This window comes from Canis aureus, chromosome 7, assembly GCF_053574225.1.
Source record: "Canis aureus isolate CA01 chromosome 7, VMU_Caureus_v.1.0, whole genome shotgun sequence".
NCBI classification, from domain to species: domain Eukaryota; kingdom Metazoa; phylum Chordata; class Mammalia; order Carnivora; family Canidae; genus Canis; species Canis aureus.
In genome coordinates, this window is record NC_135617.1 from 58,331,961 (window position 1) to 58,352,007 (window position 20,047).

Genomic DNA, 20,047 nt, shown 5'->3' on the forward strand with positions numbered 1-20,047 from the left:
CTCCATGCAGGAAGCCTGACGTGGGACTTGATCCCACTTGATTATTTCTTGTATTTGTATATTCTATTTTTTTTAAAGATTTTATTTATTTATTTTAGAGACAGCACACAAGCAGGGGGAAGAGCAAAGGGAGAGAGCATCTCAAGCAGACTCCATGCTGAGTGTGGAGCCCGATATAGAGATTGATCCCAAGACCCTGAGAGCATGATCTGAGCTGAAATCAAGAGTCAGACATTTAACTGACTGAGCTACCCAGCTTCCTATATATTCTTTTTCTTTTTTTTTTATATTTTTTTTATTTTTTTTATATTCTTTTTCTTATGTAGTAAGTTCTTATTATAGCTTCAATCTACTTTTGAGATATGTATTCTAACTCATAATTTCTTCCTTGCTTTTAATATTGTTTTGGTAATTGTCCTTTGTTTTAAAATTTAGAAAGTAAATCCTCATTAATCCTTTTGGAAAACATTTTTTCTTTGACATTTTTTTTTCCTGTTTGTTCTTCTGGAGAAATTTTCAAATCAGTGTTTCAGATTTTGTAAAATATATTATGGAGACTTTAATTGTTATCATATGAACAAAGAGTTTTGTTACTTTAAGAATATTTGGCTTTTCATCCATGAAACAGATTTAACTTCCCATTATTCATACTATTATATTTTCCTTTCAAAATTATTTTATCTGGAACTAAATTTTTACCTAAGCAATTAATGGTATTTTTATCATAAGAATACGTAGGTTTTATGGCATTATGAAGTTATTCATCACCTAAGTATAAGGATATGAATAATTTTAGTGAATTTATCTTTTCCAACACATTAGCTTTTGCTGTAACTGCCAAATCTAAGATAAATAATTCAGATATTATAACAATTTTCTCTGTCACTTGAAAAACAATATCCAAGTTAGTAAAATCAATGGCATTTTTTTTAAACCCAAAATATTTCAGAAACGCAGGGCCCCTAGATGAGCCAATCTGGGAGATAGAGAGTCTCCTGGCACACGAATACTATTAATGTAAATTAATTTTGGATGCGCCCACTATGGCTGACTTTCCAAAAAAAACTGTCATGTGAAGTGAGATTTTTGAAAGCACTAAACTTCCTTTTCTCCTTTTCCTCTCCTTTTCTACTGTCTGGGGCTCCTATGTGCTGACTTTGGCTAAGTCAAAACTGGGGTATAAGGTAGAAAAATTATTCCAGAGACAGACCTCTAAGAAGTCAACCCAAGGCTGGCCTTGTTTGCTCCCTTTGTCCCAGAGATAGAGTACTGCCCCCAAGCACTAATGGGATCCTGGGGTTTGAGGACCCACCTTTCACCTCTCTGAAAGGTAGGGTCCTGAAGTTTGGAGATTAGATTTTGCAGTCACAGCAGAAATAGGTGAGTCCAACATTCCATGCATTTATTCCAAAAATATTACTGAGCTATGCAGGCCACTAACTGGATAAAAGCATCTGTTCTCCATCTTTTCTTTAATCTGTGAATGTAAAAGGAGGAAAATAAAATCATTGGATCAGGTTTATTCCTGGGTCCCCTTCGCTCTAGAATTAGTATGTTTGCTATCACAGAACAGATACTTGAAAGACTGGGTCAATGAGCTCTTCCAAATAAGAAAAACTAGTATTAGTGAGTAAGCCCTATGAGTACAATACGTCCTGGGTTTGCTCTGAAGGCCCAGGTCTCAACCTCAAACTCTGAGGCTCATTGTCACTGGCTTTAATCTTCTCAATACAATTTGCTTTCTACCCGCCCAGGGATCTACCTTTTGGTGAATTTGTGATCAAATATCAGTCCTTCCTGTGATTCTCCAGTGGTATGTATGTTTCCTGTACCCTTAGCCACACAGTGATGACCACATTCCTAGTACACACCCAGGAAGGGCAAGAATTGTTCAGCAAGGCAACGAAGCCCTCTGATGTCCAGAGACGACTCCTTCACTTATTTATTCATTCTTTTGTGCTTTCATCAATTTCTTACTGAACACAGTCTATGTGCCTGTAGTCACACCTTTTTTTTCTTGAAGATTTTATTTATTTATTCATGAGTGACACACAGAGAAAGGCAGAGACATAAGCAGAGGGAGAAGCAGGCTCCCTGAAGGGAGCCTTGTGAGGGATTCGACCCCAGGATCTTGGGATCATGCCCCAAGTCAAAGGCAGATGCTCAACCACTGAGCCACCTGGTGCCCCACACCTACACCTTTTTGCCCAACCTTATCAAATATGTCATTCAGCTTGTTAAGTACGTCATTCAGAGGATAAACTGTGACCAAAAGATAGTATTTTTTATTTTTGAGCCAAATCAAGGTTTGGATATCCATTTGCAAAAAAATTCCTTAATGTTATTCTGAGTAAAGGAGGAAATAATTAATTGGTCAGTCACCAACCAGAATGACAGTGATGACCTTCTTATGGAGGAATTCCTTGACTATTCATGTGGGAAGCAAAAGAGGTAAAATGCAGCCCCTGCAGAAAATATCAAGACCTTTGCAAGATATACAAATATCCAATCATTGTACTGCATACTTGAAACTAATATAATGTTATATGCTAATTATATTTCAATAAAAAGATATTTTTAATGTTAAGAGCAGAGCTTAAATAAGAACTGGTAAACTAAGGATGAAAACTAATTTTTTTTTTTGGTATATTTTTCCTTGCTTGTTCTGGAAGAATCTTAAAATCAGTTCTTTCCGTTTTTATAGAATATACTGGAGGCCTCAATATTGTCTTATGTGTAATTTTGGAGTCAGGAGATGGACAGAGAATTTGGAAGGCAGGAATTTCCAAAACTAAGACTTGCCATGTTATTTTCAAAACAAGCTATTGCAACTGTTACACCATTAAACACATCAGGTTTATAAGCCTCGAGCCCTTGGGAATCCACTAATGAAATACTTGATATTCTGCAATGCCACTGAATTTGTTCAACAACCATTTATTTATTCGACAAATACTTCCTGAGCATGATTGTAGCACTGTGTATGCTCTGGGAGCAAATGAAAAAAAGTATAAAACATTGTCCCTAGCCCTCAAAGACGTTGCAGTGTGGTTGGAGAGACAAGATTTACAGAGTGAAAGGAAAGCTAATAATAGAACACAGCTTAAGATTAAACAACAAGGATAAAAATAAATAAATTGCCAAAAGATAAATAAGTGCCAAATGAAAAAATAAAAGTGACGCTGAGTTTCCAAAGGAAGAAATTACTGTCAGAACAGACGCCCTGCCCTGGCAAGGTAAGATTTCAGCAGCCTTAGAACACAGAGAAGAGATGGGCAAGGCCATGAGTGGGGAAGCTTTATTCCAAACACAGCCATTGGGTCAGCTAGTGCCCCAGGCAAACAAATGACTCTCAGGGTGGCTTAGTCAAGCCAAGTATGCAAAATGACCAGTGACTTCCGCCAAAATGGCCAAAGTGAGAGCCCAGGATAAATGCAGGTTGTCCACAGGCTTGATGCAAGTCTATCCTAGAGTTTTCAAACACAATTTCAAGAGATTGAATACCCAGAGGCAAACAAATCCAAAGAACAGGAGAGCTGCAAGCAATGATGGGGAGCTGGGGCAGTTATGTCATTTAAAAGGAATTGAAGCACGGGACAATTGCCAGGTAGCCATTAAATAGCACATTTGTGTACACAATGCATTCTGAAACAAATGCCTATACTTGCCCGTAGTCAAAGTGCCTTTTGCTAGAAGGAAAGCATTTTCTGCTTCATTAGTTCTTTTTTCTTCTTCTAATATTAGTCAAAGACTTGAAAATTTCTGCTCTCTTCTGAGGCAAAGGTCACAGCACAATATAAAATAGGAAAAAGGAAATGGCCATTAGGAGCCAAGACACCTAAATTCCTGTCCTGCTTTTGCCATTGATACCATTTGAAACTTGAGACTTGTCAGTTAACCTTTCTAGATCTGCATTTTTCCCCACAGGATGATGGTAATATCGTCTACCTTAATTACTTTACAGGGTTATTTGGGATTGAGTAAAATGATATGGGGGAAAATGCTTAACGTATTGAGCACCTACTTTGAATCAAGTAATCTCACATTCTTTATGTCATTGAATGCTGAAGACAATGGCTCATATTAGGTGTTAGTAGCCCTGTTCCTTGATAAGGAAACTAATGATTTGGAGAGGTTAGATGATTTGCTCATTGCACAGAGATTGTGATTCAATTCTCCAAACCTTAGAGCTATTTTCTCCTGTAAAGCCCATCTGTTAGGTTGAAGTTCATGGCCTGAATGTCTGCTCTATCCTCCCTCAGCTTGGGGCTCATTTTGCTTTGGAAAGATCTGAGACAGAAAATTGAGAGGGCAGCCCTTGGGGTGAAATGTTAGCCTGTGCCAAGCTCACAGAGTGCTGTCTAATGAAGCTAAGGCAGAAAATGGGGGTGGGTTTTGAAGATGTGACACAGAGTGTCCAAAGCACAGGCTGCTACCACCTTCATATACTTAGTATGTTACATGTCTCAGCCAGAAGCGCCTGAGTTGAGATTATTTCCCAGCTCAGGGCTTCCGGGAGGGTAGATCTTGCCTTCCATGTATGGGATTAAGAAGATTCTCTAATAAGCAACATTCTCAATGTTGGCTGCACATTAGAATCAACTGAGGAATTTACAAATAATCTCAGTGCCCAGGCTGCACCCCAGGCCAGTGACATTAGGATCTATGGTGATGGGAGATGGGAATAACATTTTAATAGCCCCCAAGTACAGCCAAGTTCTAGAGCCACTGATCCCATAGGATAGAGGAAGGGTCTCCCTAAAGGGCAAATTTGGTTCCCGGTATTTCAAGATCTTCTAGTAACAGGGAGAAGCTACTCAGGCATTTTCTCAAGTAGCATCTTTGTTTGTTTGATTGATTTCTGTTCTATTAGCAAGTGATGAATAGGAGTCCTAGGATCCTACCCTAGGCCTTCCTCAAACATGCTAATGTCACCCTTAAAAAGTAATAACCCCTTGTATTAACATAGCATTTTATCGCCATATATCCTGCTTATTCTTAAAACTGGCTCTTCAGATATCATTTAAGGACAAAAAAAATTGTTCAACTTCTTTCTTACTGGATTTCTCTTCTCTCGCTCTCTATCTAATCTTATTAGATATATTGGTGGTGATCAGTCTACTGGTTACAGTGATGATCAGCACAGGAAGGACAAAATAGGAAAGACTCTTCCCAGATAGAGATAAATCTACAGATAAATGCATCTATGGGTAGAAATTTCATCTTACAAAGTGATGCAAGTCTCTGTCCTTTGGTATCTCTCCTTTCTGTATTTGGGGTCTTCTTTATGGAGCTTTCAGAATCAAATCTTAAAGTTTCCTGTGCTGATATTGTCAAGGACAATGAGGTGGGTCTTCCTGTGTGTGCAGAATAAAGTACGAAGGCTGTGGAGAGCTGCAAGAAAGTGTCTGGGCCTCAGACTCTTCTTTCCCTCTGCCTCCATGGTGATGGAGCTTCAGTGGCATGAGGATCACGAGGTAACTTATCAAATAAATAAATAAATAAATAAATAAATAAATAAATAAATAAAAACAAAAAAAACGAGGTAACTTATCAAAAGTAGTAGGTTTCCTGGCCCCATCCTCAGACTCAGGGTTTGTAGGAGGGGCCCAGAGAGATGCATTTTTTAAAGCTTGCTCAGGGATTCTGGTTCAGACTGTCCTAGGAAACTCCTCTGGCCTCAGACCCTTTTGGAATGCTGGCCTTTGTGCTATCAATTGCCTTCTCCTGCGATGCCCTTTTAAAATGTAGATATGACTGCAGTCTGAGTCACTAAGTTCCTCTCTGTGGGCAGATGTGAGGAAGACTGCAGTAGAAGGGTCTTAGTACCCTGCTTATTGAAGGGACAAGGGGGAAAGTGAAGACCTGCTATTGTGAGAGTTTTGGTAAGGGATGAGAGTTCTGAATCCAGGGACGGGTCCAAAGAAAAGGGAATTGGCTTCCCAAAGGCAAATGTGGTTGATTTCACATAGCCCAGGGGAGCACTAAGAGGGCTATGCACAGTCTAGCTGACTATGGATTAATTAGAAAAGACACTTCTTGAAAAACAAACAAACCAAAAACCCAATGTATGAAGTAAAAGTTGTAAAAAGCAAAAATTGAAACATTCTCCCTCTTAATCTCACTATTTTGAAATAACCATTATTTACACTTTATGTGCAGCCTTCCAGGCAATATATACCATAACATTCTATATATTTTACAAGACATGAGATAAATTCATGCACTTTTCCATAATTTATTTTCTCTTTCATTTAACAATATATCCTGACATCTTTCCATGTCACTATATATATATTCTTTTCTCAATATCCTTCATTATATGGATGCACCAAATGTACCCAATCAATCTGCTGATGGATATTTAGTTCACTTCTAGTTTTCTATTTCAAACAATGATGCAATAAACACCTTTGAACATATACCCTTTGTTTCCTTAGGAGTTTCCTATCAATGGGCTTGTTGAGTCTTCACATGACCCTATGTCTTCAAATATGATAGATAACTGATTTCCAAAGGTTGTACCAATGTACACTCACCACTCATATTGCATATTTACCTAATTTTTCACATAAGTCTTTAAAAATTTTTATCAATTAAATAAGTGAGAAATCTTCCATTGGTGCAATATGTTTTATAGCTAAGTGGTGTGCTTTTTCATATACTTATTAGTCCCTGAGATCCTGCAACTAGTGGTTCATACCTTTTATCTAGGAGTCAAGGCTCATTTTTGTGTTTTCCCACACTTATTTTCTTATTTTCACTATGGCATCTGTTGATAAACAGCAAATAGTCATGGGTGGCAGAGAGCAAATCCCATGGAGAAGGGGATAAGCAAGGGAGTCATTTTCCACTTAATCAAGATATCAGAACCAATAACTTATTAAAAAGCACTGCTTTTATTATTTAGTATGTAAACTTTAAGAATTAGAGCAGCATGTTATATTCTGCAAAGCACAGTGCTGGGAATAAAATAAAATCTTAAGTTATAAAAAAAAATCTTAGGTTATTTACAAAGAAATGAGTGCATGTGGACAGATAGATCTAGACACATACCATATGCTGGCTGTGTGCTGGGCACAGAGAAACACACATAAGAAACACCAGTCCTGCTTTCAAAAATTTAGATTTGTTGGAGCTGTGGATGTGTAAAGTGATGATTACAGTCCAAGAAGTGATTAATGGAGGGATGAGTAGATGTCTTCTGTCCTTGAAGATCTTAGCTCTAGAAGGCAACAGATTCATAAACAACTTCAATGTAGTGGCACAAGAGTAGAGGTTTGCATAAGGTGTTATGGAAGCATTAGCATTTTTTGTTCATTTGTTTGGGGTTTTTTTGAGAGAGAGGAGTGGGGCTGGAGAGGGGCAGAGAGAGAATCTTAAGCAGACTCCATGCCTAGCATGGAGCTTGACGCTCAATCTCAAAAAGTTGAGATCATGACCTGAGCTGAAATCAAAAGTTGGAGGCTTGATGATTGAGTCATCCAGGCACCCCAGGATGCAGTTTCCTTTTTTTTTTTTTTTTTAATTTTTATTTATTTATGATAGTCACAGAGAGAGAGGCAGAGACACAGGAGGAGGGAGAAGCAGGCTCCATGCACCGGGAGCCTGACGTGGGACCCGATCCCGGGTCTCCAGGATCACGCCCTGGGCCAAAGACAGGCGCTAAACCGCTGCGCCACCCAGGGATCCCTGCAGTTTCCTTTTTAAAGTGCATCACTGTGCTGTTGACCCATGTCCACCTTAAAATAGCCTTTTAAGATCTTTTTTTGGTCATATGGACCATCTCTTACCCATAGCCCTCTATTCCATGCAGGTTCTAACTGTTGTGGATATAAACCTCCAGCTGCAAACATTAAAAAACCCAACTCAAGATGGTTTGAGCCAAAAGGGGATTTTAGTGACCCTCAGGACAGGAGACTCTAGGGTATTAATTTTTAGGTACCAAGGGATCTAGTCACTCAAATACTACATCAGAACTTGGGCTTTCTTTTTTTTAATAATAAATTTATTTTTTATTGGTGTTCAATTTGCCAACATACAGAATAACACCCAGTGCTCATCCTGTCAAGTGCCCCCCTCAGTGCCCCGTCACCCATTCACCCCCACCCCCTGCCCTCCTCCCCTTCCACCACTCCCAGTTTGTTTCCCAGAGTTAGGAGTCTTCATGTTCTGTCTCCCTTTCTGATATTTCGTACCCATTTCTTCTCCCTTCCCTTCTATTCCCTTTCACTATTATTTATATTCCCCAAATGAATGAGAACATATAATGTTTCTCCATCTCTTGGTCCTTGTTTTCTCTCTGTTGGCTTTACTCTTAATTATACTCTGTTTTAGTGGTGGCAAGACCATGCAAGCAGCTCCAAGACCATGTTGTAGTTTCTCTGTAAGTCCAGCAGAAGGAAAAATTGTCTCTTAAGCACATTTCTGACAAAAGCCCCAAATCAGAGCAAAGTCTGACCTCTTTTTATCACATGATAATGAGGATTCATATTGTATCTTCTAAGAGTTACATAGAAACAGCCTCAACTAACTTTATCACCTGGTGGAGATAATCACAGTTTTAAAGAAAATGATTCTTTGCCAACTAGATCATAAATGTCATGAACTCAGCATTACATAGTTTGCTTTGCAAGTCTATGAGAAGACATGACTTTTTCATTTTAAAAATGGAACATTGGCTCCAAGTTGATCATGTGCCCATTTTGAACCAATCAATGTCTCAGAGGGATTCAGTGCTCCCTTTGGCCAACATGAGTCACCTGCCCACCCCAAAGCTCCACTCGAACCTAATGGCCTGTGAACGGAACAGTGTAGATTCCAGGAAGGTGCAAGGGTCCCTTAACAAAAGTGCAAATGGATTCTGGTTGTCAATCATTGTAACAACTCTTCGCTTTTCCTTTCAGAATTCTAATCTGTTTGGTCATTATGGGCATTTCCCCAATTCCCTCAACTCATTCTTCATTCTCCTCCCACCCATGGACAAGCTGACTCTCCCTTCCCAAAATTCCTTATCTTTCTTCTCCCCCAGGCAGGGTCCTTCTTAACACCATGCACTGTTTTGAATTATTAAAGGCTCTCTCTGGTCAATTGGCAAGATGGGCCTGTTGGCTAAAAGAAAATTAGATGTGTGCATAAAAATAATATGGATCAACAGCTTTTTGGGAATTTTGTTATACATGTATTTATTTTGAATCCTGTCCAAGACTTTTAAAAATATATTTGTGTAATAGTTGTATTTTAATGTGATCTTGCTGTGACTAAAGTATGAACTTTGCCATTAAGTGAGACAATTACCAGAGCAGTAAATCCTGCCAAAAATTCATGGTGCTGCAACAGAACATGACCTCAGATCACTTTTTTCTGGTTGCTTGTCTACCATTGGTTTCCCTTTCTCTAGAGGCTAGGTATTTTTTAAATTTTTCGTGTGCCACATTTTGGTGCCACTTTTTTTTTTTTTCAGTTCTTCTCTGGTGTCTCTTAGGTTAAGCAGAGTAAAGGAGGATTCCAGAATTCCCAGATTCACCCATGCCTTATCCAAGACCAGTCATTCACTGATTCCAATCCAATAAACAATTTTTAAGTCTCTATCATCATCCCAGCCTCTTCCAAACTCATCCTACTTCTCACACACTGGAAAGCACGGTGGTTAAAAAGATAGGCTTTCGCGATGGACAGACCTGAGTCAGAATACCAGCTGTGTTATTTATAATTATCTGTGTGACCTTGGACAAGTTACTTAACATTTTTAAGTCTCTGCTTCCTTATTAGTGAAATGGGACTGATGGTACCTGTCTCATGGGGTTATTACAGTGATGAAGTGAGCTTATGAGAGATTCAGAGCTTCCGGCACATGGTGGGCTGTTAGTAAATGTTAACCATGATTATTATTACATAAATATTTCTCATGTCTTACTTCAAAATTATTAGAATCTTTTTAAAAGCCCCACACTATAATGTCCATTTCACTGATGTCAAACTTTGAGTAAAATAAGGACAGAATCCTTAGTCAGGGAGGACTCTGAATAAAACAGCTGCCAGTTATTCATTAATTCATCCCACCAACAATTATTTTTTGAACATGTACACTGTACTAGGATTACGAATAGTTTGTTTATAAGTGGTTTTTTGGATGTTGTTGTTTATAAATCTATAGCAGGGAACCCTTACGTTCTGAGGGTCATGCGAAAGAGACATATAATTGGATACATGTCCTCAAGGAGCTTTCACTCACATGGAAAAGACAAAATGCAATCTATGATTGTTTAGCAGCAGGAAGTGATATGCACAATGCATGCACGTTCTCGGAGGGTTCTAGAATGAACACAAGCAGCACTCCTCCAAAACACTGGTGGAAAGAATGAGCAATGAGTGAATCAGTGGGTGAGCGATGGTTGTTGACAAGGACTCAGGGCTTGGCTTCAGTCCAGCCCACTCCCAGGCATCTCCCTGGGAGACTGGAGGCAGACTGCTGTGGGGACCAGGATTGATGGTAACCTTAGGCATGCCCAAGGGCACAATAGTTTATAAAGGAATAGATAGAGCTAGCAACCCACCCTAATCCTCTTCACAGCCCAACCTGTGACTTCATGTGGGTATAATGGCTTTAGGACTCTCCTCCCCTTGTCTACACCCAACCTGGTCCTCCCACAGAGACACTGTGTAACTTCTGCAGCTGTCATCAAATCCTGCTGGTCCCTTCAGCTTGAACCTCAAGCCCTTGGGATTGTCCGTGAGAGCCTCTGTAAAGAGTGTAAGAGTGGGACAATCTAATTCTCTTAGAAATAGCTGCTACCCTGGGCAGAGTGAAGGGGTTCAACTAAATATCATTAGGTACATAAAAGTTGGAGCTTGTATCTAATGATGTGCTTATACTCTGGTACTGGACAAGGTGAACATTTCTAACAACAACAAAAAAAATCTCCCTAAAAGGATCATCATTATTTCATAATAAATGTCCTTTTATCACATACACACACGCTCTCTCAGTCTACATATGCTTATTTTGTTGTTTTATTTTTTATTTCAATGAAGGTTTGTTCTACGTTATTGATTGACTATAGTTAGAAATACTAGGTCTCATAAAATGTTCATTTTATATATCTGAAGTCAATGGTAAGATGAGATCTGATATTAAGGATTTGAAAAGAAGAATGTGAGGAAAGGGGATAAAAAAATAAAATCTAATGGCTTCACATTTTTTTGAAGTTTTTAAGAGTCTTGATCCTTTGAAAAATTTATATACAGAGAATTCTCATTTTGGGTATAGAGTCCTGTATGTTTTAATCTATAACCCCCACCACAAACAAGATACAGAATAGTTGGATCACCTGAACTAATTCCCTATGCTACTCCTTTGTAGTCTCATTCCCCTGCCAATCCCAACACCCTGCAGCCACTAATGTGCTGTCCATTGCTATAATTTTGCAGACATTCCCAGAATGTCATATAAATGGAATCATTCAGTATGTAATCTTCTGAGATTGGCTTCTTTCACTTCTTATACTGCAGTTGAGATTCATCCATGTTTTGTTCTTATTCATTTTGTTTTATTGCTAAGTGCTCTATCATTGTATGGATGTACAACAATTCTTGAATCATTTAGCTATTGAGGGACATTTACGTTGTTTCCAGTTTGTGTCAATTATGAATTATGCTGCTATGAACATTCATGTACAGGTTTTTGTGAGAACCTGTTTTCATTGCTCTATCCTAGGGAACACTTGGGAGACGCTGGCCACCTGAGAGATGACATGTGGGTCTTACGGTTAGCGTATATGTGACTTTATATGGAATTACCAAACAGTTTTGTCAGAATGGCCGTACAGCTTTGCATCCTCACTGACAACGTATGGGAGTTTCAGATACTCTGCATCCTTGCTACCACCTGGGGTTATCATTCATGTATTATTGTCACCATTCTAGTAGGTATACTATGTTATAATTTTATTTGTATTTCTCTACTCAGTGATGATGCTGATCATCTTTTGATGTGCTGATTTGCCATTGGCATGTCTCCTTTGATGAAATGTCTGTTCAGATTTTTGCTAATTTTTAATTGAGTTGTTTGTTTTCTTATTTTTGAGCTGTAAAAATCCTTTACAAATTCTGGATGCAGGTTCATGATTTCCTCCTCTACTTAATTTTGAAAGAGATTGTATAGAATTGGTATTATTTCTTTCTTAAAGATTTGGTTGACTTCATTAATGAGGATCTCTGGGCTTGGAGGTATTTTTGAGTAGGGAGGATATTCCACTATGAATTCAATATCTTTAGTGTACATGGGGCTGTTCATTTTATCTCTTCCTTCTCGAATGAGTTTTGTTAGTTTGCCTTTCAAGATTTGGTTCTTTTCTTTCAAGTCTTTAATTTGCATGCAGAGAGTCGCCTATATTATTCCATTATCATCCTTTTATGACTGAATTTTGTAGTGCTATCCCATCTTTTGTACCTGAAACTGATAAATAATATATAACTTCTCTCTTTTTCTCTTCAAAACTCTAGCTAGAATTTTTATCAATTTTATTGGTCTTTTACAAGAATTAGCTTCTGGTTTCATTGGTTTTCTACATTGTTTTATCTTGTTTCAGTTTCATTAGTTTTTTTTTTTCCCTTATATTTATTATTTTATTCCTTCCTGCTTTCGGTTTTGCTGGCTTCTTAAGGTACAAGCTTACATTTGAGACCACGATTTCCTTCTAAAAAGAACATTTCAAACATAAATTTCTTTCTAGGTGCTACTTTAGCTACATCCTGTAAATTTTGATACACTGTATGCTCATTTACATTCAGGTCAAAATATTTTCCAATGATCTTTGAGACGTCTTTATTGACCAACAAATTTCTTAAAGTGAATTGCTTAATTTCCAAATATTTAGAGATTTTCCAGAAACATTTTTTATTGATGTAATAGATTCTATTATGGGCAGAGAATGTATTTTGTATTGTTTCATTCTTTTAAATGTAACCCTTGCTTTGTGACCCAGAATTTGATTTATTTCGGTGACTATTTCATATGTACTTGAGAATAATGTGTATTCCATTGTTATTTAGATGGGATAGTCTACAAAAGTTCATTAGGCCAAATTGGTTGGTAGTATTACTTAGGCCTTTTTTATTCTTACTGATTTTGTTGTTGTTGTTGTTGTCTATCTGTGCTATCAATTACTAAGAGAAAAGTTTTGAAAAAAAAAAGTTTTATAGTCTCCAACTATAACTGTGATTTGTCTCTTTCTACTTTCAATTCTGTCAGCTTTGCTTCATGTATTTTGAGGCTCTGGTATTAGGTATGCTATATCTTTTTTTAAAAAGAATTTATTTATTTATTTATTTACTTACTTATTTTGGAGAGAGACAGAGAGAGAGAGCATGAGCAAGGAAAAGGGCAGAGGGGGAAAATATGCCATTTTATAGTAAGTTTTATGTTTGCTCTCTTTTTTCCCCCTGTCAAATCTATTAGATTATTTGAAGATTTCTTCCCATTACATTTTAATATATCTATTGGATTTTTTTTTGTATCTCCTTTATAACTTTTCTACTTGTTGCTTTCAGAGTGGTTACAACACACATACGTAACTTTCCTTAATCTGCTTATGGTTCATAGTTTGCCACTTCAAGTGAAGTATAGAAACCCTACCACTATGTAAATCTCTTTACCTCCACCCTTTATGTCTTATCATGGAATCCGAATATATTTAAAACCCCATAAGACATTTTATAATTTTTGCTTTGCACAGTCATACACAAGTATAGATATTACACAGATTTGCTTGTCATCCTTTCACTGGGGCCATGCTAATATTCTCTGTATTGTTCTAATTTTAGTATATGTGCAGCCAAAGTGAGCACTAAATAGGTTTTTGAAGTCCTTTGCTGGTAAATGTTTATCCAAAACTTGCACCAACTTTGTGAAACTATGATTATTAATAGTACAGTCTATGAAAAAAAATAGTACAGTCTATGTATGATCAAGGAGGTGTTTTTCTCTGGACAATGCTATAATTGACTCTAACCAATTATGATGTGACATTAAAGGGTACAAAATGAAGACTATTTATCCTGAACTAAAGTAGAGTGTGGAATTGAAAACTAGAAATATGCACAAAAATATTTTATCGTTGAAACTGCCTTTTTTTTTTTTCAACATGAACATTTATTATATCAAAACTACTGGTCGTCTGAAGGGATGTCCAAATGGAAGATATTATCTAAAAATTAAAAGGCAACTGGTCTGTTTTCAATAAGCAGTAGATATTTGGAGAAGATGAAATAGAAGCCAACTCTGCTACGTTTGGAATTAAGGAGAGTGGAGGTCATACCAGACATTGTTTAGATCATAGCCAAGAAAATGATCACACATGTAAAGCATCTTTCATCTAAAAATAAATAACCCTCAGAGGCATTTTATGCATATAATTTTATTTACCTCTGCCACATTGCTATTGCAAATACTGTCCAGAGTCCAGAGTGGGGAAGCGATGAGCACTCAGTAAAGGTATCAGCCACCCTCTGTACCCTTGTCCTTCCCGGAGATGCAGTCACTGGCTCTGAAGGTACAGCTGTGAAGGTGACTGTTTCTCTAAAGGCTTTGGTGATGTAAGACTGAAACCAAGGAGGAGGGGAGAGGGATGAAACCTCCCTTTGATTGAGCTGTTGCGTACTGTGAGGGTTACAAAGTTGGGTTTGATGACTGTTTCTTCAGTGAGAAAAGCATTTGGACTTGGACTTTATGGAGAAACAGCCTGCCATAAAGGGCAGTTAGGATACCTTGCCATCTTCTCCGCCTGTTAGATGCCCACCTATTCAGGAAGGTTCAGCCCAAGTGCCTTCTGCTTTACGAGGCCTTTCTCTCTACCCACTCCAACTGTGGTGAAGAATCTGTCTACAGGCTGATTTATGTAGCTCTTGCATCTGCCCAATTCATGTGACAGGCTTCATCTTCTTTCCATGTGACTATAATCTGGAAATGGATCTTAATCTCTGTTCAGACCAGGACAGTGTCATTGTTTCTTCAAAGTGACTTACCCAGTGTGTACTAAGATAGGGAGAGGCAGTTAGCAGAGGAGCTGAGAGCACAGGCTCAATCTTCCTGTGTTTAAATCCACCACTTTCTAGCTGGGTGACTAGAGACAAGTTACTTAAATACTTTAAGCCTCTGTTACACTGGGATAATAACACTATTTTTTAAAAGATTTTATTTAATTATTCATGACAGACACAGAAAGAGGCAGAGACAGAGGCAGAGGGAGAAGCAGACTGCCTGCAGGGAGACTGATGAAGGACTCAAACTTAGGACCCTGGGATCAGGATCTGAGCTGAAGGCAGACGCTCAATCACTGAGCCACCCAGGCCTCATAACACTATTTGTAAAGACTCAACAAGTGAAGATGGTAGAGTGCTGAGCATTTTTGTCTGGTACATAATAAGTACTGTTACCTGTTTTTCTTATTGACTAATTTATTTTCTTACAAAGCTGGGAAATACATACATATTTGAGAGCAAGGCAAGCCAGAGCACAAACAGGATTAGCTAAAGAGAAGGCAGAGAAAACAAACAACAACTGACCAGATTTCAGATGTAAAAGATTTTGTACCTATTTTTAAAAGAAATGAAAGATGGGAATGCAAATTGGTACAACCACTCTGGAAAACCATCTGGCAATATTTATTCAAGAAGAACATTCTCATACTCGATAACTTATAAATTCCACTTGTAAGTATATACCCAAGAGAAAAGTGTCTATGTATCACCGAAGGATGTTTGATAGGATGCTCATAGCAGCAGTATCCATGGCAGTAGTTAACTATGCAAATGTCCATCCACTGAAAAATGGATACATAAATCGGGGCCACGAAAATGGATGATTTACAACTAAACACAGCAGAATGGATGAATCTCACAAGTGTCATGGTGAGCAAAAGAAGCCAGACATCAAGGAGTATACAGCGCCTCTATTCTAAGATTCCTGGCAAAACTAACTTGTGTTGTCACAACTCAGGATAATGGTTACTCTGGTGGAAGAGGGAGACGGGGGGAGGGGGAGGAAGAGAAGTGAGACCCGGAGAAGCTTCTGGAGTATAGTTAAGACTCTATTTCTTCATCTGGTGCTGCCTGCATGGATGGCTTCAGGTCATTGGACGCTCATGACATGTGCATTTTTCCGTATGCGTATCACACTTCACTACAAAACACAGAACCGAAATAAGAATAGGAAAGGAAAGAAGAGAAAAAGGGAAAGAAAGGGAAGACAAAGCAAGCGCCGAAGATGAGGGAGCCACGGGTCCTTGGCTCCGGCCGCCCCTGACCAGGCTGGCTCACCCTGCACCTCGCGCACCGGCCCTGCCCATCCCCTACTCCGTTTGCCCAGCGCGAGGGGGGCTGGTACTCGGGGTCCTTGCTTTCGGGGCCCCCTCCCCTCGGCTCCTCCCCACTCTGAGCTCGGCGGGGCAGGCAGGGGCTTCCCGGGGCGGGGGGGGGGGGGTGACGGGGGTAGCGGCGCAGCGCGGAGGAGCTAACGCATCACGAATGAAACCCAAGACCTAAAGCCATCTTTCCTCTCCTCTCGTCCACCTCGCCGGGCCTCCTGCTCCCGCCCTTTACCTTTCCCAGAAGGTCCCCCGGCCCGGGTGGTGGTGCCAGCCAGGCTCCGCGGCGCCCGGGGTCCTGCGGGGCGGGGGCGCGGGCCGGGGCAGAGGCCGCGCTCGCGGGGTGCCCCTCCCGCCCCGCCCCGCCCTGACCCCGCCCCGCGGCCTCGGGCTATTTTGGGCGCGTTGGCGGCGACGCGGGGATCGCTGACAGGCGCGGATCCTGTGACACCTCCCTGCAGCGCGGCACTTGTTGCTCCGGGGACCGGCTGCCGGCCCTCGGCCCCCGTCCCCTCTGACTTCCCCTCCGTTGCATGTGATCTCTCCGGACACCCATCTGGATCGCTCAGACACCGCCGTCCCCGGCTTGAGAAACTGATTTGAAAATAATCATCATCATCATCATCATCATCAGCAGCAGCAGCAGCAGCAGCGCGGCTCTCCAGGAGGACCAAGCCCGCAGAGCAGGAGCGCAGAGCGCGGCGGGCCCCGGGCGCCCCCCCGGCCCGGGACGCTGGCCCCGGGCGCCGACGGCATGACGGACTCGGCGACAGCTAACGGGGACGACAGGGACCCCGAGATCGAACTCTTCGTGAAGGTAGGTGGGCGTCCCGGCGCCCGCTGCACCTGTCGCGCCTGCAGTCGGGCTCCCCGCGGCGGCGCGGGCTCACGTGGCAGCCCCGACAGAGCTGGGACGCCGGAGCCTCCCCAGGGAGCGCGGCTCAGCCTCGGCGCTCCCTCGGGTGGCCTTGCTGCAAGCCAGAGAGCAGAGCCTCGCTTCGGGGCTCCCCGGGGTCGGGCAGTCAGGTGCAACCTGGCAGGTGGCGGTCTTCCTGGAGAGTCGGCGGGCTGAGACCAGGAGCATCACCGGTGCGGCCCCGGAGCCCTGCCCGGTGGGATCTGGGCTGGTCCTAAAGGGCGTCTCGAGGTATGGGGAGACGGCAGGAACGTGGCGGGACCCGAGAACCTTTCTTCTAAAACTGGGGGGGGGGGGGGGGGGGCGGAGGGGGGAGGAGACGGGGGAGGGAAGGGAGGGAAGGGAAGCCAAGGACACCTTACGGAGATATTATTTTGCCAATTATCCTTGGCAAAATAAAAATGACATCTCTGCAAACGTCCTCCCTCGCTCCTGCCCAGAGCTACTTCAGAAGGAAAAGCAGGAGGAAACAAAGGTGTTTCTTGCTTGGTGACCGACCTGCAAAGCAGAAAAACAAACGCTCCTTCCGCCGGCATTACTATTATTGCCACAATCAGGATTCCGCAGGGCAGTGTAAGGAAGTGCGGAGGGTCTGGCACTAGGGAAAACCGCAGGTCACACCGGGACGGGATGGGACGGAGCACAGGGAACCCCCGGGGGCAGCGATCCGCCGTCAGAACGGCTGCGCTTCATTTGCAAGCTGTGGGAGGGAAGGGATGGAGGCCGGGAGGCGCTGGTGCTGTGCTGGAAGAAAGAAGCATTTGATCAGTGCTCGCCGTGGCCGACGCGCCGCAGGAGCCGGGAAACCTGAGGCGCCCGCGGGCCGGTGGCCTCCGCCTCCCGCGCGGTGCAGAAAGCGCTGCCAGGACGCGGGGGAGGGGAGTCCGCGGGCCGCCTGCGCGCCGGGACTTTCGCGAACCGGGAAAATACCCTCGGTCTGCGGTTGCCCTGGAAATGCGCAGGTAACTGAGAAGGGGAGACGCCTTGGTGCCCTTCGAGAGGTCTCCCAGCCGAATTTAAAAGGCGCAGGTGTTCCCTGCAATGGGAAAGATGTTATTTGGGGGCAAAGCACCCTGATTTCCAAGCTAATTAAACAGAGAGATTGTCACAAGAAAGTGTAAGATCTGCATAAACCTTGGTAACAACCTTTTGGTCTTTGGTATCTTTGGATGCCAAAAAAAAAAAAAAAAAAAAAAAAAGACCCCAACGGGTTGTGACTTACTTTACACTTGGTAAGTGGTCTGTCCCAGCTGACCCAGCCTACCACAAAAGTCTGTTACATTATCTTTGACGGGGTGTTTCCTTCTTTGGGTTTATTTTTCAAAATTATCTGTAGAAATTACATCTGTCGTTTAGTGACATTTGCTTTGCTAAGCTTATTTCTTGTCTCCCCTCAGTTGGTTTCTGGGGCCGCTCTGGGCAGGAATACCAGGTCTTCTGGGAGACCCAAGGAATGATGAAAGAGGTCGTGTCCCCTTCAGAGCTTGGCAGTGTCGGACCAAGGGCCGGGAACGGGAGCCCTGGACCTTGGCGTCCAGGTCTGTGTCCCAGGGAATCAGCGGCGAGGGCTTTAACAAAGCGATGAGTCTCCCTGCCTGCCCTCCTTGAAGAAAGCTATTCTAGGACTTTCTCAGATTTCCTGGGAGCAGGTAGTTTCATAGTGTCAAGTTCCTGAAAGCTATTTGAAACACAAATTGACTCTTTAGAAAGCCAAAGAAGCCTTTTGCCCCACTAGTAGGTACAGAGACCAATTCTAGCTGGACCTTTGGAACTTCATGGTGGCGGCTTTGAAGGTTTGTTCCATTTATATAAAAAGCTCACTGGGCAGCCCCCAGGACCCCCAAGAATTCAAAAATGCCTATGTTGTTATTTGTTTTGTCCCTGAAGGAAAGGGATCCATGAGAACCGGGAGGCCCTCATGATTAGCTCAAAACCCAGATTGATGGTGGAACCAAAAATTCAGAATGGAAAGCCCTTGATTTTACCCCCTCTTTTTTTTTGAAATTCTAGGTCGTTGGTATCATTTACAGGGACCAGCAAGGGCTGAAAATGATTGTGAAGTAGAGATCCTGGCCAGGTTGTGAATGGTTTCATTTTAGGGAAACAATGTCCTGATCTACAAAATCAGGTATTCTAAAGTTGAACAATCTCTCAGCTTTATGATTCCCATGAGAAAGGCCTTTCTCTTGGGGGTGTTTAGGGTGCTTTCTGCAGGGCAGGGTGGGTTGGTTTCTAGGAAGCCTCTGGGGCAGGTTGGACCCCACCCAGAGCCAGGATGTAGATGTATGATCGTCATCTTCAACACTTCCTTGAAGAGACCTCCCCTTCACACAATCTGTACCCTGGGTGTGTGCCATTCAAAACCTGGGTCACCCAGGGAGTTTCAAGGATTTGGGATTCTATCCCACATCAACTGATTATCATAATCTGTTAACTATTACTGCTGCCGCCAATAATAATAATAATAATAATAATAATAAATGGCAACATTTTAGAATTTATGAAGCATATTCAACTACCTTCTCTTGTTGGATCCTCAGCATCCCTGTTTCTAAGCCTTGGCTCACTCATGTGAAAAATGAAGGAAACAAATAAATGTGACTCACAGGAAGCTTATGAGAGTTCCTGCTGTCAGAGCACTCAGTGAACCAGGGTTTACTCTCTGCGTAACAACCTAGGGAAGTGAGCATGATGATGCCACCTGTTTGATGGCTGAACAACGCCCGTGCTCAGAAGTACATTGTAAATAATATTCAGATCCAGTCCT

General features: G+C 41.7%; 1 protein-coding gene and 1 non-coding gene across 4 annotated transcripts in view; one reads left to right on the forward strand and one right to left on the reverse strand.

Moving 5' to 3' along the window:
* The window catches only part of CLIC5 (chloride intracellular channel 5), a 157,870-nt gene that overhangs the window by 40,258 nt on the left and 97,565 nt on the right, over window positions 1–20,047 (forward strand). The window contains exon 1 of one of the 3 annotated variants that reach the window (XM_077903792.1): window positions 16,775–17,181. The exons of 1 other annotated variant lie outside the window; for it this stretch is intronic. In XM_077903792.1, the coding sequence (XP_077759918.1) occupies window positions 17,119–17,181 (63 nt within the window). In that variant the 5' untranslated portion in view covers window positions 16,775–17,118. Of the gene's footprint in view, window positions 1–16,774; window positions 17,182–17,351; window positions 17,512–20,047 lie in introns of those variants that run through there. One more of the 3 variants, XM_077903794.1, reaches the window with a different exon arrangement.
* On the reverse strand, window positions 13,742–13,848 carry LOC144317907 (U6 spliceosomal RNA). The gene has a single exon (XR_013383794.1). It is a non-coding gene; the product is annotated as a U6 spliceosomal RNA (small nuclear RNA).